The sequence below is a fragment of the Puma concolor genome, chromosome A1, assembly GCF_028749965.1.
Source record: "Puma concolor isolate L17-30 chromosome A1, mPumCon1.1.hap2, whole genome shotgun sequence".
Taxonomy (NCBI): domain Eukaryota; kingdom Metazoa; phylum Chordata; class Mammalia; order Carnivora; family Felidae; genus Puma; species Puma concolor.
The window spans coordinates 96,124,546-96,148,744 of record NC_141667.1 but is presented as its reverse complement, the minus strand read 5'-3'; the positions used below and the strand labels follow the sequence as shown (position 1 = coordinate 96,148,744).

The window sequence follows — 24,199 nt, the reverse complement described above, 5'->3', positions numbered from 1 at the left end:
AGATAGATCTGGGGAGGAAAGTTGGGAGGCTCTTTTTGTAGTCTGTGTGAGACATGATTTTTACTTACACGAGGGTAATGGCAGTAGAGATGAAAGAAATAGACTGATTTAAGGGACCACTCCACTGAGAATGGAGGAACCAGTCTATATGTTTACAAAGCTCTGGCGTGTTCTGTATCATGCTGAACCAAATGCCTGTTCTACATAGTAGAGCATGAGCCAGAGAAAAATGGAACAAAAATGAAACCAAGTTAGTATGCATTTTGTAAATAGGCATGACCTCACAGAGTAGTTTGAAGGGTAATAAAGAGAAAAGAAATTAATTAGCTGCCAAGTACCATACTCAATTTAACAGTCATCTGGGCAGGATCTGATATAAGGCTTGCCCTTCACATCAGCATGTGTGATATCAACAGAATTTTGATAGACAAATACGTATTCAGTAGCTGATGTTTCCCTTTGCCCCTAAATGTCAGTTCCTTCTTTCATTTGCTTGCTTGCTCATTCTTTTATTCATTCAAAAAAACATTTACTGAGGGCCCACTGTCTATTAGATATGTTTTTTATCTCAGTCTTTAATACCACATTATGGCGATTGTAACTAGTATAGGCCTTTAGTGGTTATAGGTACTAGATGGGCCACATCTCATTTAGGACACAGTTAGTTAATCAGGTTTCCATTTTAAATTGACAGTTATGCCATTTCCTCCCAAGCGGCCCACCTATCACTTAGGGTGCAGCCACTGGTGAAATACTGCAACCCTGTCTGATATCATTTCTTCTGTATTTTCTCTTGCTGTTCTGAGTCTTTGCTCAGGTTCTGTATGCCTAATCCCATTTTGGTCAAACAGTCAATCAGTTCAGCCACCACCACCAAGTCTTCTATCAAAGTAGTTGGCTGAGTGAGGTTTTTTTTTTTGACGGAGGTGATCAGTCGTTACAGTCAGAATAAACTAACTTGCCCATTGTAGACTATTACATTAGTCAAGGGAAAACAAGCGGTTGTAAGAAATGAATCCTCAATCTCGGTGGTTTAAATACTATAAAAGTTTATTTCTTGCTAATGTGAAGTCCAGCTGGTGGCAAATGTGGGAGCAATGGGTTTTCTGCTACAGTAAAGGGACCCAGGCTGAGAGAGTCTTCAGGTGGCTCACAAGATTGTTCTGGTCCCAGCCTTCAGCTGGGAAAGAGCAAATGTGAAAGATCACACAGGAGGTTTTTATGAGCCAGAGCTAGCCTTGGCTTAATCCTTCCTGCTTGCAGTTTATTGTCTACAACTTGAGTACTTGGCCATACCTAATTGCAGAGGGAAACTGGGAAATGTCTGTGTGTTTGCCCCGGAGGAATGGAAAACCTAATGAGCCAGGTTCTGCTCCACAGAGCTAATGTCTTTCCTTTTGTGATACTTGCTCTTTTATTCAAATGAAAGGGGCAGGGAAGGGCCAGAGGTGTGGAGGAGGAGTCTCTTTTGTGTTTTCTAAGTAGCTGTTGTCTCAGTGCTTGGACATGAGAGTGGGAAACCTATTTGTTCTGAATTCCTAATATAACTTATAATTGTTATTACTCTGTTCTCACAGGGAGATAAATGCTCGACTAGATGCTGTATCGGAAGTACTCCATTCAGAATCCAGTGTGTTTGGTCAGATAGAAAATCATCTACGTAAATTGCCTGATATAGAGAGAGGACTCTGTAGCATTTATCACAAAAAAGTAAGTGTGATAGAAAGCAGTTCTATTAAAACTGGCAATGTTCTTCAGCAGGAGGATCCCAGATATTAAAACATCTCAGAGTTTTATTTTTGTTATTATTTTGTGAAATCTTAGAGATAATGACAGAATTCTTAAGAGAAGTAAATTATACAAGTTGAAGGTATTCCAGTTTTTGCATTGTAGAAAATAAAGTTTGCCCATTTCTGTTAACAACAACAGATAGAAGCCTTTCTGGTATAATACAGGATGTTCTTATGTTGCATCCTAAAAATGTGGACCATCATCACAATAGGAAATTTCTTAGACTAGTCAGTTTTAAAAAGAGATGCCTTATTTCTTTTGACCCCAGAACAACTTCTTATTTAACTTTTCCAAAGGAAAGATCTGCTATTATGTTTGTGGTGGTATCGCTATACAAATAAGTTTGGGTATGGAAGGTAAGCAAAAAGCATTATTGTGACTTTCATCACTTAAGCTTTACAGTTTGTTATAACAATCAATAACAAAAGAGGTTTTCCCCATGAGGCTAGCAGGAGATTTTTTAACAGAAACCTTGCAAGCCAGAAGGGAGTGGCACAATATATTAAAAGCGCTGAATGGGAAAAATCTGCAGCCAAGAATTTTCTATCCAGCATGGCTATCATTCAGAATACAAGAAGAGATAGAGTTTCCCCAGACAAACAAAAACTAAAGGAGTTCATGACCACTCAGCCAACTCTGCAGGAGATATTAAAGGGACTTTGAGTAGAAAGGAGAGACCAAAAGTGAAGTCTAAAGGTAGGAAACCCAAAAACAATAAAAATGAATATTTCAGTAAAAATCAGTCAAGGAACTCACCCACAAAAAGGATATAAAATATAATAACATATACCTAAAATGTGGGGAGGAGAGAAAAACAGTTTCAAACTTGAATGACTGTCAACTTAATATACACTGCTACATGCAGATTACAGAGTAATCATATATGAAAAACCACTAATAAACTTGTAAAGAATAAAGAAAAAGAAATCTAAATATATCACTGAAGAAAATCAGCAAAATGAAAGAGAAAGACAAGAAAGGATCAGAGAAAGTCTTCAGAAACTACCACAAAATAAGTAATAAAATGGCAATAAATACATATCTATCAATAGTTACTTTAAATGTAAATGGACTAAACGCTCTAATCAAAAGACATAGGGTGACAGAAAGAATAACAAAACAAAACCCATCTATATGCTGCCCACTAGAGACTCATTTTAAACCTAATGACACCTGCTGATTGAAAGTGAGGGGATGGGGGCGCCTGGGTGGCGCAGTCGGTTAAGCGTCCGACTTCAGCCAGGTCACGATCTCGCAGTCCCTGAGTTCGAGCCCCGCGTCGGGCTCTGGGCTGATGGCTCAGAGCCTGGAGCCTGTTTCCGATTCTGTGTCTCCCTCTCTCTCTGCCCCTCTCCCGTTCATGCTCTGTCTCTCTCTGTCCCAAAAATAAATAAACGTTGAAAAAAAAATTAAAAAAAAAAAAAAAAAGAAAGTGAGGGGATGGAGAAACATCGACCATGCAAATGGATGTCAAAAGAAAGCCAGAGTAGCAATACTTACATCGGACAAACTAGACTTTTAGGCAAAGACTGTAGCAAGAAGGGCACTATATAATAATAAGGGTGACAATCCAGCAAGATGAGAAAAACAATTGTAAATATTTATGTACTCAAATACATAAACAGTTAATAACAAACATAAAGGAACTAATCAATAATAATACACAGGACACCATCAAAACCCTAGAGGAGAAAGCAGGAAAAAACCTCTTTGACCTCAGCCACAGCAATTTCTTACTGGACACATCTCCAAAGGCAAGGGGATTAAAAAGCAAAAATGAACTAATGAGACCTCATCAAGATAAAAAGCTTCTGCACTGCCAAGGAAACAATCAACAAAACTAAAAGGCAATCGACGGAATGGGAAAGATATTTGCAAATGACGTAAAGGGTAAAGGGCTAGTATCTAAAATCTATAAAGAACTCACCTAACTCCACACCCGAAAAACAAATAATCCAGTGAAGAAATGGGCAGAAGACATGAATAGACACTTTTCCAAAGAAGACGTCCAGATGGCCAACAGACACATGAAAAGATGCTCTACATCACTCCTCATCAGGGAAATACAAATCAAAACCACACTGAGATACCACCTCATGCCAGTCAGAGTGGCTAAAATGAACAAATCAGGAGACTATAGATGCTGGAGAGGATGTGGAGAAACGGGAACCCTCTTACACTGTTGGTGGGAATGCAAACTGGTGCAACCGCTCTGGAAAACAGCGTGGAGGTTCCTCAAAAAATCAAAAATAGAACTACCCTATGACCCAGCAGTAGCACTGCTAGGAATTTAGCCAAGGGATACAGGAGTGCTGATGCATAGGGGCACTTGTATCCCAATGTTTATAGCAGCACTTTCAACAATAGCCAAATGATGGAAAGAGCCTAAATGTCCATCAACTGATGAATGGATAAAGAAGATGTGGTTTATATATACAATGTAATACTACTTGGCAATGAGAAAGAATGAAATCTGGCCATTTGCACCAAGGTGGATGGAACTGGAGGGTATGCTAAGTGAAATAAGGCAGAGAAAGACAGATACCATATGTTTTCACTCATATGTGGATCTTGAGAAACTTAGCAGAAGACCATGAGGGAGGGGAAGGGGGAAAAATTACAGAGAGGGAGGGAGGCAAACCATGAGAGACTCTTAAAGACTGAGAATAAACTGAGGGTTGATGGCGAGGTGGGGGAGAGGGGAAAGTGGGTGATGGGCATGGAGGAAGGCATTTGTTGGGATGAGCACTGTGTGTTGTATAATTTATTTGACAATAAATTATATTTAAAAATAAAATAAAATAATAGTACAATACCAGTAGGGGACTTTAACACCCCACTTACATCAATAGTCAGATCATCTAAACAGAAACCCAGCAATGGCTTTGAATGATACACTGGAACAGATGGAGTTAATAGATATATTCAGAACATTCCATCCTGAAACAGCACACTACACATTCTTTTCAAGTGTGTACAGAACATTCTCCAGAATAGATCACATATTAGCCCGTAAAACAAACCTCAACAGATTCTAGAAGATCCAAGCCCTCAGCAAAGTAGTATTAGAGGCCACATACCTCAACATAATAGAGGGCAGATATGAAAAACCTACAGCTAACATCATCCTTTTTTTTTTAATGTTTATTTATTTTGAGAGAAAGAGAGTATATGACCAGGGGAGGGGCAGAGAGAGGGAGGGAGAAAATCCCAAGCAGGCTCTGCACTGACAGCATGGGGCCTGATGCAGGGCTTGATCTCACAAACTGTAAGATCATGACCTGAGCCAAAATCAGGAGTCAGATGCTTAAACGACTGAGCCATCCAGGCGTCATTAACATCATCCTAACTGGTGAAAAACTAACTTGTTTTGAGTAAGACAAGGATATCCACTCTCATCACTTTTTTTCTTTTTCTTTTTTTTTTTTTTAATGTTTTCATTTATCTTTGAGACAGAGAGAGACAGAGCATGAGCAGGGGAGGTGCAGAGAGAGGGGGAGACACAGAATCCAAAGCAGGCTTCAGGCTCTGAGCTGTCAGCACAGAGCCCGATGCGGGGCTCGAACTCATGGAGTGTGAGATCATGACCTGAGCTGAAGTCGGACGCTTAACCGACTGAGCCACCCAGGCGCCCCTCATCACTTTTTTTCAACATAGTTCTGGAAGTCCTAGACACAGCATTCAGACGACAAAAAGAAATGAAAGACATCCAAAGGGGTAAGGAAGAAGTGTAACTTTCACTATTTGCAGATGGCATGGCACTCTGTGTAGAAAACCCTAAACTCTACCAAAAAACTGCTAGAACTGATAAATTCAGTAAAGTCTCAGGATACAAAATCAGAGTACAGAAATCTGTTGCATTTGTATACACCAATAATGAAGCAACAGAAAGAGAAATTAGGAAAACAGTCCCATTTACAGTAGCACCAAAAATAATAAGATACATAGTAAAAAATGTAACCTGTACTCCGAAACTATAAAGCTCTGATGAAATGTCCATTGACCAATGAACGGATAAAGATATGGTGTGTGTATATACATTTATATATGCACACATATACACAATGGAATATTACTCAGCCATAAAAGGAATGTGAAATCCTGACATTTGCAATGACGTGGATGGAGCTAGAGAGTATTATGCTAAGTGAAATAAGTCAGAGAAAGACAAATACTTTGTGATTTCACTCATATGTGAAATTTAAGAAACAAATGAGCATAGGGATAAAAAGAGAGATACTCAGTAAACCAAGAAACAGACTCTTAAATATAGAGAACAAACTGATGGTCGCCAGAGGGGAGGTGGGGTTGGGTGGGTGGGTGAAACAGATGATGGAGATTAAGGAGTACACTTGTGATGAACACCAGGTATTGTGTGTAAGTGTTGAGTCACTGAATTGTGTACTTGAAGTACACTGGTAGTACACTGTATATTGACTAGCTGGAGTTTAAATAAAAACTTAAAAAAAAAAAGATGAGCTATAGGAATATTACACAATGGAATATTACTCAGCCATAAAAAAGTATGAGATCTTGCCATTTGCAACAACATCGGTGGACCTAGAGGATTTTATGCTATGTGAAATAAGTCAGACTGAGAAAAATAAAATGAATAAAGAAAAAAGCATAATCAGACATGTAAATACAGAGAACAAACTGATGGTTGCCAGAAGGAAGGAGGTGGAGAGATGGGCAAAATGGATAAAGGGGAGTGGGAGGTACATGCTTTCTGTTACTGAATGAATAAATCATGAGAATAAAAGGCGCTGTACAGGGAATATAGTCAATGATATTGTAATGACATTGTAAGGTCACTTGTGGGAGCATACTTTTGTTGTGGGAGCAAAAAAAAACACTGATGAAATTGAAGATGACACAAAAGAAATGGAAAGACATTCCGTGCTCCAATATTTGGAAGAACAAATATTACTGATACTGCCCAAAGCAATCTACAGCTTTAATGCAATCCCTATCAAAATACCAACAACTTTTTTCACAAAACTAGAACAAGTAATCCTAAAATTTGTATGGAATCTCAAAAGACACCAAATAGCTAAAGCAGCCTTGAAAAAGAAAAAGCTAGAGGCATCACATTTCCAGACTTCAAGTTATATTACAAAGGGGTAGTAATTAAAGCAGTGTGGTACTGGCACAAAAATAGACATGTAGATCAATAGAATAGAAAATCCAGAAGTAACCCATAATTTGGTCAATTAATGTTTGACACAACAGGAAAGAATATCCAATGGGAAAAAGACAATCTCTTCAACAAATGGTGTTGGTTAAACTGGACACTGACGTGCAAAAGAATGAATCTGTACCACTTTCTTACACCATACACGAAAATAAATTCAAAATTGATTAGAGACCTAAATGTGAGACCTGAAACCATAAAAATCCTAGCTACACAGGCAATAACTTCTCTGACATCGGCTGTAGCAGCTTCTTTCTAAATATGTCTCCTAAGGCCAGGGAGATCAAAGCAAAAATAAACAATTGGGACCATATGAAAATAAAAAGCTTCTGTACGGTGAAGGAAACAATCAACAAAAGTAAAAGGCAGCCAACAGAATGGGAGAAGATATTTGCAAATGACATACTGATAAAGGGTTAGTATCCAAAATATGTAAAGAACTTATACAGCTCAACACCCAAAAAACAAATAATCCAATTCAAAAATGGGCAAAAGGCATGAACAGACATTTCTCCAAAGAAGACATCCAGATGGCCAACAGACAAATGAAAAGATGGTCATCATCACTTATCACAACTGAAAACTACAGTAAGATATCACCACACACCTGTCAGAATGGATAAAATCAACAACATAAGAAACAAAAGGTGTTGGTGAGGATGTGGAGAAAAAGAAACCCTCTTGCACTGTTGGTAGCAATGCAAACTACTATAGCTAGTGTGGGAAAACAGTATGGTGGTTCCTCAAAAAGTTAAAAATAGAATTACCTTATAATCCAGCAATCACACTACTGGGTATTTACCCAAAGAGTACAGGAACACTAATTCAAAGGGATACATGCACCCTTACATTTATAGCAGCATTATTTATAATAGTCCAGATATGGAAGCAGCCCAACTGTCTGTCAATTGATGAATGGATAAAGAGACTGTGGTATAGGGGCTCCTAGGTGGCTCAGTCGGTTAAATGTCCTACTCTTGATTGCAGTTCAGGTCATGATCTTGAGGTTCAAGAGATAAGACCCACGTCAGGCTAGCCTGCTTGGAAGTCCATCTCTGCCCCTGCCCCCTCAAAATAAATAAACATTAAAAATAAAGATGTGAGATATATATATATATATATATATATATATATATATATATATACACACACACACACACACACACACATATACATACATATATATATATATATATACACACACATATACATATATATAGTGGAATATTATTCAGCCGTAAAAAAGGAATGAAATCTTGCCATTTTGCAATGACATGGATAGAGGTAAAGATTATAATGTAAGTGAAATAAGTGAGAAAGACAAATACCATATGATTTCACTCATGTGAAATTTAAGAAACAACAAACAAGAAGAGGGAAAAAATAGTTGAGAGAGACAAATAAAGAAACAGACTCTTAACTATAGAGAACAAACTGATGGTTACCAGATGGAAGGTGGGTAGGGGGATGGGTTAAATAAGTGATGGGGTTTAAGGAGTGCACTTGTCATCATGAACACCACGTGATGTATTGTTGAATCATTATATTGTACACCTGAAACTAATAGTCTTTTAAATATACTGGCATTAAAACAAAAAATTAATGATAAATAAATGAGAAATTTTCCACACTTAGGGAAATCATTTACCTTCAAAATATGTCTTAAAATAGTTATATTTATAATTGCTAATACACTTTCTATAGTGTTTTACCTTTTGTTAAATTCATTCACATACATTAGACCCTTTGTCCCTTGTAAAAACTTTATGAAATTGATCAGGGGATACTGTGTTTTTTACCTTATTACTAATGGGAGGCTATATATACTGCTGTCTTTACGTAATGCTACCACAGCTTGCATTACCTTGTATAAATGATGATTCTGAGAAGAGAGTTAGTAGCGTGTTAGTAAATGACAGCTAGTATTTAAACCAGGGTCCTTGACTGGGTTTTTAGTGGGTACACTTTCGGACATTACCATTTTTGATGTAGTAGTTACTACCATTGCATTTTTTTTTTCGTTATCCCTACATAAGCCATCTTTATTTTCCACCCCGATGTAAATCCTTGCCAATGTAATAATTTTTTGTAGGATAATTTTTATGTGCCCACATTTTAGTTGTGACCAATTTTTCATTAGTCTTTACTTTTTTTAGTCCTTTCCCCCACAAAGTTTTACTGGAACGATACATGCTGCTTCTGAGAATACTTGCAGTGCCCAAGAGAACTTATGTAACTGTTCCATATGCTTCAGCTAAATTTGAAAACAAAGAACAAACCAGAATTGGGAAATACTAATCCCCAGGAAAAAATGCCCGAGTTGGTTATGGGGTCAGTAGAGTCTGTTGTACCATTACTTGGTACACTTGTGTTGTGGTTTTGCTGGCAGTGGCAGAGGTTGTCCTGATACATTACTCCCCCGTTATCCGCCGTCAGCAGCAGGCCAGAAGCAGATCATCCTTCTGACGTTTCGTCAGTTGTATAGCCTAGCACTATGTCACAGTGCTTCATTTTATCACGTGGGCATTATATCATCTCACACCATGACAAGAAAGGTGAGTGGAGTCCGATGTATTTTGACAGAGAGACCATATTCATATAACTTTTATTACAGTATATTAAAAATGTCTTATTTTATTGTGCATCTCTTACTGTGCCTAATTTATCAATTAAACTTTATCATAGGTATGTACATAGGAAAGACAGTACATATGAGATTAGGTACTTACTATCTGTGATTTCAGATACCAGTGGGGATCTTGGAACATATCTCTTGTAGATAAGGGGGGAACTACTGTAGTTGAAAATTTTATGGTTGACATTTTGAGGTTAGAGTGGATGTCAAACCATTTGTTATGTTGTATCATTGGTCCAATGCCTGACAATCAGAGCATATTACTACCCTTCATCAAGCAACAGATCTCCAAGCACCTTGCCTTCACTGCTTGAAAGGATTCACTGACAGTTGTTAAAGATTTTTGTTTTTCTCGAGAAAAAATAGGGACAAAGCTGAGAAAATTGTTACTTGCTAATTAAAAGAGCTGAGTCAAGGGGCGCCTGGGTGTCTCCATCTATTGAGTGTCTGACTCTTGATTTTGGCTAAGCTCATGATCTCAAGTTTGAGTCCCACATGCATCAGGCTCTGCACTGACAGTGGGGAGACTGCTTGGGATTCTCTCCCTCTCTCTGCTCCCCCCAAGTACATAGATAGACTTAAAAAATATATATATATTAATATATCATATATATCATATATAATATCATATATATTAATATATTAATATATTATATCATATATATATGATATATATATATATAAATGAGCTGAGTCAAAGAATCCATGGCATCAAGACGGAAGCATCTTTCCATGCTACTGTGATTTCTATTCTTTGCTTCCTCTCTTTAAACTTTGATGTTTGCATTTCATGAGGTTTGTGTATTTACAAAAGTTTAAAAAACTCTGATAAAAGTCAGAGTCTAATTCTGTTTTTAAATTGAGATATAATTAACGTAGCATTGTATTACTTTCAGGTTTATCACATTATAAATGGCTTGATATGTGTATATATTGAGAAGTGATCACCACAATAATTCTAACTAACATCCATCACCACTTGTAGTTACAAAGTTGTCTTCTTCTTATGATGAGAACTTTTAAGATCTACTCTTTTGGCCACTTTCAAACATACGATACAGTATTATTAACTATAGTTACCGTGTTATACATTACATCTCCAGGACTTAATTTATTTTATAATTGGAAGTTTGTACCTTTTGATCATGTCCACTCATTTCATCCACCTGCCTTCCATGCACCACCTCTGGCAACCACAGATCTATTTTTTGTATCTATGGATTTGCCTTTTTAAAAAATTTCACAGGGGCGCCTGGGTGGCGCAGTCGGTTAAGCATCCGACTTCAGCCAGGTCACGATCTCGCGGTCCGTGAGTTCGAGCCCCGCGTCGGGCTCTGGGCTGATGGCTCAGAGCCTGGAGCCTGTTTCGATTCTGTGTCTCCCTCTCTCTCTGCCCCTCCCCCGTTCATGCTCTGTCTCTCTCTGTCCCAAAAATAAATAAAACGTTGAAAAAAAAAATTTTAAAAATAAAAAATTTCACATAAAATTATATGGTATCGAATCAAATTCATTTTAAAAGTAACCAAGAATGACTTTTGTTTTAGAGTTTCAAACTAGACTTTAATGAAGGAACTTATGACTCACTCAGAGGTTGTTCGTTGTTGCTGTTTTAATGTTTGCACAAGAGCGTGCCCAAAGATTGATTTGAAAAGTGAGAATTAGAAATGACTTGGTAACAGACCAACTTTAGTAAGCCTAAATGCTTCAAACCAATTTTTTATAGATTAGTTAGCTGGCTCTTGGAACACACCATCAAACACATGTCTGTTCTTTATCATTAGATTACTCTAAATAAACTTCTGCTGTATGCACCAAATGGTGAGTGATATCCTGGGTACAGACTGTGCCAATTATGTAAAATTCATAAAATGGTTAGGAACACTGTTTGGATGTTGTGGAAGTGGTGAGCCTAGGCCATATGGCTGTGTGGAAAGTGCCATGGAATAGTCACAAATAGGTATTTTCATATTGATATTAGGGGATACCAAGTGGGCCGGCCCTGAAACAAAATAAACATTTCTTTTGATAGTAAAATTTCAAATCCAAATCTTAGATAATGGTGCTAGTCTTAGAAACCCATATTAACTGTGCTTAAGACCTGTTTTGTAAGAAAATGATACATAACTGCTAAGGTTGGTGAATACATTTAAAGGATTATAGCACTTAGTAAATGTTAGAGGAGAGTGTTTCCAGAATTTTGTAGGCGAGAATGGTTTCTTGGCCAGACTGGTATAAGCCTACAGCCACCTTTCAGTATGGAACTTAGGCTGGAGTTCTTACAGTCTCATGATGACCTGTTTCCACACTTACGATGTGTTCTAAAGCTCTTCCACAGGGAAATTTGCTGCTGGAAATGGGATTGAACATGAGTGACTCCAGGAGCAACTACTTCACTCTTATCCTCAGCTTTCTGGCAGTTCTACTGAGGTGTTTTGTTTAAGAACCTGGAGAACTGGGGTGCCTGGGTGGCTCAGTCAGTTAAGCATCGGACTTTGGCCCCAGGTCATGATCTTGTGGTTTGTGAGTTTGAGCCCCGCATCTGGCCCTGTGCTGACAGCTCAGAGCCTGGAGCCTGCTTTGTATTCTATGTCTCCCTCTCTCTTTGTCCCTCCCCTGCTCGCATTCTGTCTGTATTTCTTTCTTAAAAATAAACATTAAAAAAAATAATAAAAAAGAAACTGGAGAACAACCTGCCTTGGGCACTTAAAACTTGATTGCAAAGTACTTTTGGTTGTCAATTTGCTTCTGTTGCTGATTTACACTTTATATCTAAGGATGAAAAATCAATCCCTTCTAGTCTCTCAACTTACAAAAGTTACAAGAGATTATTATTCAAAAATTGTATTGAAAATGTTTACTTTTAGTTCTTCACTTTTGTTAGAATGTATCTATTTAATAATTAACTATAATAGTATTGGCCAGAATACGTCTAGGCTCCACATTACAAGAATCCAGCTTCCTATGTGTATCTTTCCCATCATACAGTGGCCTATCTGAGGAAGAGATGCTTTATGATACACTTTGGATTCAGTTGTTATTCACTTGGGCCTAACTTCTTATTTTTTTGCATAATTTGCCTCATTCCTTTTAGTTTAAAATTCTTTCCAAATATGTTGTGTGCATTAATTCATTTTATGCATATTACCTATTATGTATACTTAAAATTAACCCTAAATCATCCTCTCATCTCAAGATACTTATTTCCATCACATATTTTATTTAATTTTCTTAAACTTTCTGACCTGATTCACCCTAGACTAGTTGCCCTGTATACTAGTTGTATAGCTATATTTCATTTCCCTTGAATTGAATCTTCTGTTCAGTCTTTCTGTATTCCATGCCTTCCTCTTGGTTTATTGCTTTCTTCTGATGGAGTACATTCTCTAGAAGCATCCTGGAGAAAAGGTATTGGAAATACAGTTGACCCCTGAACAATGAGGGAATTAAGGGCATCAATCCCTGTACAGTTGAAAATCCATGTGTAACTTTTGACCCCCCCCAGCACTTAACTACTAATAGCCTACTTTTGATCTGAAGCATTAATGACATTTGATTAACACTATGTTTTGTATATGTACATTATATACTGTATTATTACATTGAGGTAAGCTAGAGATGTGAAGAAAATCATAATGTTAAGAAAATTTCTTTTAAGAGAGAAAACACATTTACAGTACTATAGTATTTATCCAAAAGAATTTGTGTAGACGTAGACCTATACGTTTCCAACCTGTGTTGTTCGAGTTAACAGTAAATGTTTTGAGATATTGATGTCTGGAAATGACCTTTTTTTCTACTCACATTTGATTGGTAGTTTTACTGGGTATAAAATTCTAGGCTATACATTACTTGGTGTGATTTTTTTTTTCTCCCCTTCTAAAAATTTTCTTTTTTTCCCAAGTGTTATAAAATTTCATGTTGATTTTCCATGATTTAGTTCTATTTTCAACCATTGTATTGAGCCCTTCAATCTGGCAACCAAGTTCTGGGAAATTGTCCTGAATTATTTTTTGGTTCTTTCTTTTTTGCAACTATTTTATTTTAATTGATTGAATTCCATTCTTGGAATGTTCCTTTAAGAAAAAAAAATAGTATCCTGTTCTTGTTTCATGTTTGCATTATTCTCTGATTAACTGAGTGTATTGGTTGTTTTTTTTTAAGACATTTTCTTCTATTTATTTATGCTGTGTATATCTATGTAAGTAGAAGAAAATGAATGTCTTAAAAAATTTATTTGTTGATTTATTGTTTGGTTTTTTTCATTTCACATTAGAATTTTTTATCTGATGTCTGATCATTTTTAAAGAGTGGAGGGCTAAAATGCTTATAGGAAGTGCTCTGTAGTTGAATATGGTTTGCAAAATATGAGGTGAACTGTACAATATACTAGCTGATCCATTTATGGGGAGAACTCCTGCTTTAGTATCTTCAGAGTTTTCATCTTGGGCTCATGAGATTCTCCAGGGTCTTTTGTAGCCTTCTAAATGGCTAACAGTGTTCTGGGAGCTAGAAGGGGACAACTGGGAATCTCAGCATTCAGTTTGCAACTGTTTTCTTAATCCCTTGCTTTTGGTGGTACTGTCATCCTTCCCTGTGCTTGAAGATGGCTCACATATCCTATGTTTTCCCTTCTCGAGAGGATAAAACTAGTCTTTTGTCGGGTAGGAGAATGTTCGTTGCTCAGTGGTGTGGAGATGAATAGAGTATTGAGGGATAATTGCTTCTTAATTCATTTTCAAACAGTCATTTTCAACCCACCCCCGGCTTCCTCTTCCAAAGATAATTTGTGCCACCAGTTCCTCAGAATTTTAGGATTCTTGGTGTAACTTAAGTTAGGTCCTAGCTTACCTCACATCTACCTTAAGATTCTAGTATCATGAGTCTTCTAAATCAGTGACCACTTGTCCATTTACTTTATAGCTTCTAAGTTGTTGTTGCTGGTGTCTTTTCTTCTAGTTATTTTTGAGGTTTTATGTCTTTTTAAACAACCTTTGACTGTGGTTTCAAGATAGAGTGAAATGAGATACACATGTTCATCTTATTCTCTTTATCAGAAGCTCCAAAAGTAAAAATTATTCATGTTCATGTTAAAAAATTGTCAGTGTGTACAGGAGTATAAGATAAAGTGTAAAAACTTTTCCTCTACTTTCCCCTGCTTACACACTACCCAGGGGTAACTAAAGTAAGTTAACAAGTGTACCCTCCAGAAATTTTTTTGTTTATATTTTTATTTATATAGAATAATGCATGTAGTATAATCAAAAGTGAAATTTTACTGTATAAATACATATGTGGTATATAGTATAAACATATACAATGTTTGTTTAATATGTTGAAATTAGGGAGTTCCATATTGATGTGTACATTAATATGTACAGATGTCTTAATTTTTTAACTGTTTAACAGTATTATATTGTATGAGTTTTTCCTAATAAAATCTCATTTGTTAGATACTTGTTTCTTATTCATCTTTTTAATATTATTACCAACAGTGCTACTATAAATATTCAGAGCCACATATCTTTTTCACTTCTTGTTATAGTTTTAGTTTAATTGTTAAAAGTGGAATTTAGTCAAACAATCCTCCTCAAAGAGGATATGCCTCTGCTAATGGTATATCAAAGTGTCTTTCTTTATATCCTGTGTGACTCATCTCTTATCAGCCTTTTAAATCTTTGGCATTCTGGTAAGTGACAAATGCTATCTTGTCATTTTAATTTGCTTGTTCTAATTATATGTGAGGTTAATCAAGTGCTTATTGGACATTCCTTTTTTATGAGCTGCATATTCAGTTCATTTAGCCATTATTCTTTGGATTATTCCTTTTCCAGGTCGATTTGTAAGAGCTTATTATTCTAGGGATAGTTTTGCCCTTTATCATATGTCTTGCAGATATTACCCCAGGATTGTCCTTTATATTTTTGACATTGTTTACTGTATTTTTGCTATATGGTCAGTATATTTTAAAATGAGAAAATATTGAGCAAATATTGGCTTTACTATCCCTGACCCACATTGTTTCCTTGAGAGCTTTAAAATGTTATAAAGTATTTAAACTATTGATTTAACATTTGGAAGGTATCAGCAGTATTTTATTTCAATTAACTAGTTTATAGAGTAAATTAAAATTTTCTTATATTCTAACTTTAAAAAGACTATTAATTAAAAGACCACTAATTAAACATCATGTTCATATATCTTGTATTATTTAGCTAAAAAATATTTCTATTTTCAGTGTTCTACACAAGAGTTCTTCTTGATTGTCAAAACCCTGTATCACCTGAAGTCAGAATTTCAAGCATTAATACCTGCTGTTAATTCCCACGTTCGGTCAGACTTGCTCCAGACATTTATTTTAGAAATTCCTGAACTCCTCAGTCCAGTGGAGCGTTTCTTAAAGCTACTTAATGAACAAGCTGCCAAGTAAGTAGTAGATTCGTAGATTATTGTCACTGCTGGAAATAAAGAACTCATGTATTTGCCCTTTGGTGAATGGATTCCTAAGCTTCCCTAGCAGTAATGGTAGGAATTGCCTGTGAAATTAGAAATGTGATTGGATGCTAAAGGCTGTCAATTACAGCTGGAAGTAACCCTCTGCCATCTAAAACTTAGTTCATTATTTAGGACAATACAGTACTTCTCTAGGTATTGGATGATGAAAAGATAAAGTCCAGGCAGAGCAACTGGTAGCATTTATTAATTTAAAATTGGGTGGCAGATGGCATCTTACACTCATTTGCTAGATATCCAGTGGTCTGCCTTATATTTAGAAATTACAGAAGCAAAGTTATCCTTTAAGAGGTAGTCATTTCACAGTTCATCCCACAAAGAACTCTGTATAAAGGGGGGGAAAGACAATATTTTCATTTGTGCTTATTTTCTGAATAGGCAAACAACAAAAAATTTCATTTTATCTCTCACACCATGGAAATCATGAACTTGCAAAATGAAAATGTCTTTAGGATAATTTTGTCTATCTTCAAAGAAATTAAGAAACCTACCTGTAAATACTTAGTGGCAGAACTGGGATTAGAGCCTCGTTTCCTGGCTCCCAACCCTTTGGTCTTTTATCATGCTGTGAAAAATAATTGATGATCGGTATAAGTAGTATGCTTCAATATATATATTTGCTTTTTTTTTTTCCATTTTTTAGAAGTGGGGATAAAACAGAATTATTCAAAGATCTTTCTGACTTCCCTTTAATAAAAAAGAGGAAGGATGAAATTCAAGAAGTTACTCACAGGATCCAAATACATTTGCAAGATATACGAAAAATACTAAAAAATCCTTCTGCACAGTATGTGACAGTATCAGGACAGGAGGTAATGTCAGACATAATTTTATTTTGCATTAGTTTATCTCAGGTAGAAAAGCTACTTTAAAATGTGAACAAAAATCCGAGGACAGGATGAAAGTTTGTTTTGTTTAGTTTTCATATTTTTTCTTTTGTTCCTTGGAAATAAGATGTAATGCCTTGTTTTGATAAGAATGATTTTAGTAACAGTATTTTGTGTTTATTTACTTTAGTCCCCTGGTGAAATCATGCAATGTAATGTTACATGTATTTTAATATTATTTCCTGAAATGTATTATAGAAAACCATGATTATTGTAAATGGTAATTTAGAGGATTCATTTACCCTAAATCCGGGAGAGAGAAGTTAGTCTTTGATGTCTGGCCAGCAGATAATGAAATGATATGAAGAGAACCACCTGTGTTGATTGGATCATAGTGATTAAAAGGCAGGGTTTCCTTCTGTTGTTAGTATAGCTGCTAAAAAAACAAAAAGAAAAAAAAAGAAACAAAACTATAGTGAAAACCTACAGTTAGTGAGTCTTCCATAAGATTATATAAGTGCCGTTTAGAATGTATTTTGGTTTTTTTTTTTTTGGCACGTGTACCACTGTTTAAAGTTTGGTATTATAAATATCTGAGTGAGAACCAGGAAGAAGTATGCCTTTTAAATGTAGTTGTATCCTTCGGTCTTATTCTGAGTCTTAAGGCATGCTACTTCTATATCTTATGTTTAATAGATATAAAGATTCTAACTGAGGGAATTTGAGAAATCCTACTTTGTTAAGATAGCAAATTAGGAAATGTGTGAATAATTTCCAGAGCATGAACATTTTATTCAGAATTTTTAAAAACAGGTATTTTTCTAGTAGGGAAGACCTTAATTTCAAATAAAATTTTTAAATATTTGCATTCCTTTACATATTTAGTGAGAATGTTGATTTGTATGATCATTTGAAATAAGAAATCCTACAGTAAATTATAATCTTTACTGAAACGTTTATTAATCTTGTGCCATTTAATAGACCATTGATTAAGTCAGCCTGTCTTTTGGACTAAAATTAAATCTTTTGGACTCAGGCAGACATTTTGCAGTATATTCCACATAGAACTCCATATAACAGAAAAAGAATTTGACAATCTTTATACTTGGTTGCCCTCCCATAACCAAATATTTAATTGCATCACTTGGTTTCACTATGCAATCAAGACCTTGCAAAGTAACATATGACCTTACCACCACTATTCTGAGCTATTGTTGAAAATGAGATGATCAAAACTGTTTAATAACATTAATAAAAGATAGATAGTAGAAAAGTGGTGACCTGGTGTTACAGTGGGGAAAAGCTGTGTGTGTAAGTGCCCCTTCCTCCACTTACATGCTCTGTGACCACAGCAGAATCACCTGTGTCATGAGACTACTTTAAAAACCAGTTGAATTAAAATACATGAAAAGTGCTTTTTAATTCTAAAGCACTATGTAAATGTTCTTCATATACTACTACTACTACTACTAATATAGTTACCATTTATCAAGCACTTGTTCAGAATGGTGCTAAATGCTGTACATGTATTATTTAACCCTTATAATAACACAAAAAGGGGCTATTGTCATTTTGCAGCAAAGAAAACTGAGGTTTGGAGTAGTTAGGTAAGTTACCCGAGTCAGAAGCCCAGTCCTGCCTGACTCCAGTCTTTCTACCATGTCCTTATTTCACTTTACTCACAAATACTAACATTTTATTTTATAAAACCCAGACATCTTAGAGCTCATAATACACAAACTAAAATAAAGCTTAAGTCTTGAGAGGACCAGTCCTGTATCCAGTTGGCAGTTTTACAGTGAAAATGGGGAAAACTGATCAGGAATTCATAAGCAGTAGTAGACTAGTATGTTTTGTTTTGTTTTGTTTTTTATATCAGTGTGGTAATGAAGTTTAAGAAAAAGCACAGTATGGAGATGAAGTAATTGGATTACAAATAATTAGGGAGATACAAATTATCTTATTCTTTACTTAACCTTCAGGTTAAGGTGATGAGTTTGAGGCAAGAAATTTCTTAGTTATTAACTGTGGGATGGATTCTTAATGGTTTTTTTAAAAAGTACAGAATTTTAATAGTACATCAGTACAGAATCACTTTTATAACATTTTTTGAGAATTATTGATTCTATTCAAACACCAAATGAATTCTAGATTTTCAGCATTGTTATCAAATTCTGTTTTAAAAACTTACAATTATTCAGAAATACTTAAAGTACAGAGAACCGACTCTGTCAAATATGATTACCTCTGAGAAATGAAAGAGGATAGCAGGAAAGTCCTTAATTTATATATGCTCTTCTTTTATACTCTTCTCTTCTAAAATTTTATTCTGTACATATAACGTGTGTAACAATTTTTAAAAAACCTGTTTTAGCAGCCCCATGTAGTACATGGATTTTGTTATTATTGGTAAAAATAAGTAGATTGTCAAGCCAGTATTAACTTTTGAGAACATTCATTTTTCACCTCTGTTTCCAGTTTTTATGTACTTATTAGAATACTATAAGCCTTACTGACTATGCACATTATTATCTCTGACTCTGATAGTATTTGTAAGAAAATAATGAAAGCAGAAACTTAGTTCACTGCTTCTATGATAGTCTTTCTCATATTTTAGATACACAGAGAATCATCTTTTTTTTTAAATGTTTATTTATTTATTTGAAAGAGACAGAGAGACCAGAGACAGAGACAGAGAGTGTACGCATGTGCGAGTGGGCGAGGGGCAGAGAGAGAGGGAGAGAGAATCCCAAGCAGGCAGGGTTTGATCCCACAACCATGAGATCATGACCTGAACCAAAATCAAGAGTCAGATAACTGACTGAGCCACCCAGGTGCCCCTAGAGAATTATCTTTTAATCTTGAATCAAATATGGAATGGATATGGGGTGATATTTAGATTTGGAGTAGTACTGGTAAGTATTATTCCTAGGGGAAAGGGAAGAAATATTAGGCAGAAATCTTTAGGAAAAAACATTAGTTCACAACATGCAGCATATGCAGATTCTGCTTGGTATGTTTAAGATATGAAAAGCATTCTCCATTAAATCTTACTTCCAAATAAAAAAAAAAAATATTTGAAGGTTCTTGAGGAGAAGAAAGAAAAGGGGGATAGTAGGAATGGGTTAAGTGTGGTATTGAAGAAAACAGAGAGCAGTTTCTGGAGTGAATTAAGCAAACTTAGCCATGATGCCAGCCCAGTGATATGACAGACTGTAGTTGAGTAATGGTATCTGACATTTAAGCAACAAAGAATTGGATCCTAGGAGTATGAGAGAAAGTGCTAGAACAAATCATGGCACACTTTGCATCACCACCTAAGAAACAGGGACTGTAGAGCAGGGAAAGTGGCTGTGAGAATACTCTAAGCTTTCTGAAATATTTGTTAATTTCCAATTTTAGTTGGTTTCCATTTTTGTAGCAATAAAATTCTTAAAAGGCCTGTCTGCTCATTCTTAGAATATTTGTAGAAGGAAACAGAGAGAAACTTTGCTATTCCTTAGATAGTATAGAAGAGAACAAAAACCTGCTAGTCTGTTTTTGGAGAAACCCCAGCTGAGAAGAAGAGGACATATAGGACCAGCACCAACTTGAGGAAGTAATCCCAGGGGTGTAACAAGCAGAAGGTCTATGTGGGCTTTTCCAACTCTCACCCTGTTTTCCATCCAGTATTGGCTCTGCATTTGGCTTCTTTGAGGATACGTAGTCCTTAGAGTAGACCCTTGATACTTACAGATTGAACCATATGGTGCACACTATTCCCAGCATGCTTCAAAGGGCCATGACTAGTAGCAAGGCACAGATATGAATCCGGTGCCCCATGTTGCCCTGTTATGGCAAATTACTTAAGTAAGCCAGCCTCCCTGGCTGCCCAGTGAGACAGTTTTAACTAATTTTCAAAATTTCTGCCTTCCTTTCCTTAGTAACTCCAGTCGAGCTCTGTGTTAGTTATTACAGTTCTAGATGTATTCTTCCCAAGTATTAGTGAGCCACTGTGGTCCTGCATTTTGCAGTTTACTGCAGGCATAGCTCTTCCCAGAATTATTTTATAAAAGGATCAATATACCTTCTTGTTGGGCATTTAACAATAATACTTAGGCAGTTTTTATAGCATAATCTTAAAGCGCTTTTATCTTTCTTGTCAATGATATTTATTTTGTGGGTTTTTTCCTCAGTTACTTTTTGTAGCCGAAGGCTAGTTTTTAGACTCTTCACTCTTAATTGTTTAACTGGGTGTAGCAGGTTTGAAATTGTATTGTCTCCATATAAGAAGGCCTCATTAGTTGCGAAATTTTTTCTCAGAATGAAAATTCTTAAAATTAACCAGTAATTTCTATATTATTTTTTTAAGCAGAATCTTTTTTTTAATGTTTATTTACTTATTTTGAGAGAGAGAGTGTGCACGAGCAAGGGAGAGAGAGAGAAAAGGAGAGAGAGAATCCCAAGCAGGCTGTACGCTGTGAGCACAGAGCCCGATGTGGGGCTTGAACTCATGAACCGTGAGAGCATGACCTGAGCTGAAACCAAGAGTCGGACACTAAACTGACTGAACCACCCAGGCACTCCAATAATTTCTATGTTGTTTCTATGAAATATAATTTCTATGAAAAACTACACAGAAAAATAAACTCAAAAGATAGGCCAACACTACTAATAATATGCATATTGTGAATACCTAAAATGTTATAAAACTGGTATATGTAAAGAAGTTCCTGCCGCCATCTCAAAATTAGTGGTAGCCACATAGCTTCTGGGTTCCCTCCTGTACAAAATAAATGTTTGTGTGTTTATTCACTTAAATAAAACATTGAATTTCATTGCAATAATACAGGAGAGTAAGCAGGAGGAAGAGATGACCTACAACTAATGCTAAAAATGAAAGGCATGATAGTAGAAGTTGATTTCACTTGCTTCCTGGCCGATTTCAGAAAAGCTTGCTTGCAGAACGCAGCTGGCTTAATAAAGATACGGTTCATATAAGTGAAAACTTAAAGAAAACACCCTTGGGATAAAATATCTTCTGATAGCTGAAGAAATCTGTGCTTTTTCATGAGGATACTTTTAGATATTGGGCTCTTTGTGTAACAGCCGTGACAATAAATCCTCTTCTGTTCGGAATAAGGGATGGACCATATCTCAAACTGGTATAGCACTTCATAATTGATATTTTAAAATTGTATGTACTTAGAAATTCAATCGTATTACTGAGTAATAGAATTCTTAAGTAAGTGGGTACTAATAAATGAAAGAGACTGTTAAAGAAAAATCACCATTTGTAGTATGCACATGATAATGTTATAAACATTAAGTTGTGAAGTTATATGCTTATTACAAACTTTTGTTGAATACAAGTTGTACTTTATTGCAAGTATTACAACCCTAATTATTAATATTTGGTTGTATACATGAACATATATTTGGACATACATGAACTTCCCTTTTAACAGTATTGGATTTATTTTGAATGTTTAGAATAGTATTTACTAAACTGATAGAAGTTTTGAGGAAGCTTTAAAAATATAATGGTTAATCATTTAAATATGTAATTTTTCTTTATATTTCTTTTAGTTTATGATTGAAATAAAGAATTCTGCTGTATCTTGTATACCAACTGATTGGGTTAAGGTTGGAAGGTAGGTTTAAAAATACATTTTTTTCTTAACGTGAATTATAATGACACATTATGAGCATGTACACCTGTATGTTTTTGGAATGATAATAACCATATTCATGACATTAAATGTGATTCTTCCCCTTTGGTTTTCTTATGGAACTTTTAACCAAAGATATAATTATTTTAAACTCTTTCTATCATTGATTTTAAAATATTTTTTCCGAAGAGTATCTTATTTGTATATATTTGTTTTCTTGTTTTATTATTGTTTTATTCTTACACCTTAGAGTACACTTTAAACACATGAAAAAATGTTGGAGGATCTTCAGTTATAAAATTAATTTGGTTGCTTGAATTTTCTGATGAATGCCATACCTGAAATTTCATTTTCTGCTTCACTGAGCTCTCTCTGCATTTCTTTATTGTTGATGCTTTCCATGCCACATAATTATAATAGTTGTTTACATCTTCTTTTTTGTAAGTTGTATCATGAATTGATGAAAACAAATTTAATCAAAAACAAAATTAGAAAACCACATTGAGACTGCCTTTTCTCCTTGGTTAGGCATTAATTCCCAAGAGGGGACTCATTTAAAGAAGTGGTGTTAGAGAAGTATATACTCCTGTGAATCGTATTTTTTGTGAAATATTTATTACTACTGTTATTAATATGTTTTCATGAACTTTAGATGAAAATGTTATATTTGCCTGAGTAAGCAGAAGAGAGCCTAGTAGCTGGTGATTGTATGAAGGAACTATGTTAAGGATGGGAGAAAATTTTGACATGTATGAACGATTATTATAATTTTAACTTTAATTCAAAAAGAAAATGAGTATCTATTGCCACTATCAAAGAATCCTGAAGGTACAATCATGGGTTTCTTTAGCTTGTTTTTCTTACATGTTACTAGAAGCCATAATTGAAATTTGAGTATTTTTTTTTAGGGGATGTTTTCTCTCCTTGCAAGTATTCTTTCGTTTTCTGTCCTATACTATAGCTAATGAATCAAAATATGCTTTATGAAGAGAAGTTATTTAAAATTGTGCATCTAATTATCTAAGAAACTGAAATGTTTCACTGAATGAATTTTGTCGGAAGAGAAAGCTATGACAAATAGGTTTGCATAGAAGTCTAGATGATAATTCAGAAGCAATAAGGAAGGCATAAATCAGTGTCAGCATCTTGTGAACATTCAGTGATGTAAATTGAAAGAATAAATAAGATAGTTTGGGGGAAGCTCATTGTTATATTTTATATGTTACTTGGCCATCAGAACCTTGACAGGGATAGGTTAGATTATCATTCAGGTTTTGCATGTGAAAGTCTCACCCCTGTTCCAATAATGCCAAATTCAACATACTTGTGACAGGAGTAGGGGAGCAAACAAAGAACAGAGTGCAGTCTGTCATCACCTGCCTGTCACTTAACTCCAACCTTCTCTTCTCAAAGGTTCAAACATAATAATAACATCAACAGTGGTAATAATCACCACATCCACAAAACAATGCTTAACATTGGGTGCTAATGTCATGGGACATTGGCACCTTGCTAAGCACTATCTTATCCTGTTAACAGTACCTATGACATAGATACTGTCATTATCCCCATTTTATAGATGAAGAAAGTG

The 24,199-nt window shown here is 35.4% G+C and overlaps 1 protein-coding gene across 6 annotated transcripts in view; it reads left to right on the top strand.

Annotated features, from left to right (window-relative positions):
- MSH3 (mutS homolog 3) overlaps positions 1–24,199 on the top strand; it is a 189,691-nt gene that overhangs the window by 93,966 nt on the left and 71,526 nt on the right. For all 6 annotated transcript variants that reach the window (XR_015248342.1, XM_086697742.1, XM_086697718.1 and 3 more), the window contains 4 exons: positions 1,578–1,710; positions 15,856–16,043; positions 16,774–16,942; positions 22,526–22,590. Coding sequence is in view for 5 of the 6 variants with exons in the window: in XM_086697742.1 (XP_086553868.1) it covers positions 1,578–1,710; positions 15,856–16,043; positions 16,774–16,942; positions 22,526–22,590 (555 nt within the window). In the remaining variant the exon portion in view is untranslated. The remainder of the gene's footprint in view (positions 1–1,577; positions 1,711–15,855; positions 16,044–16,773; positions 16,943–22,525; positions 22,591–24,199) is intronic.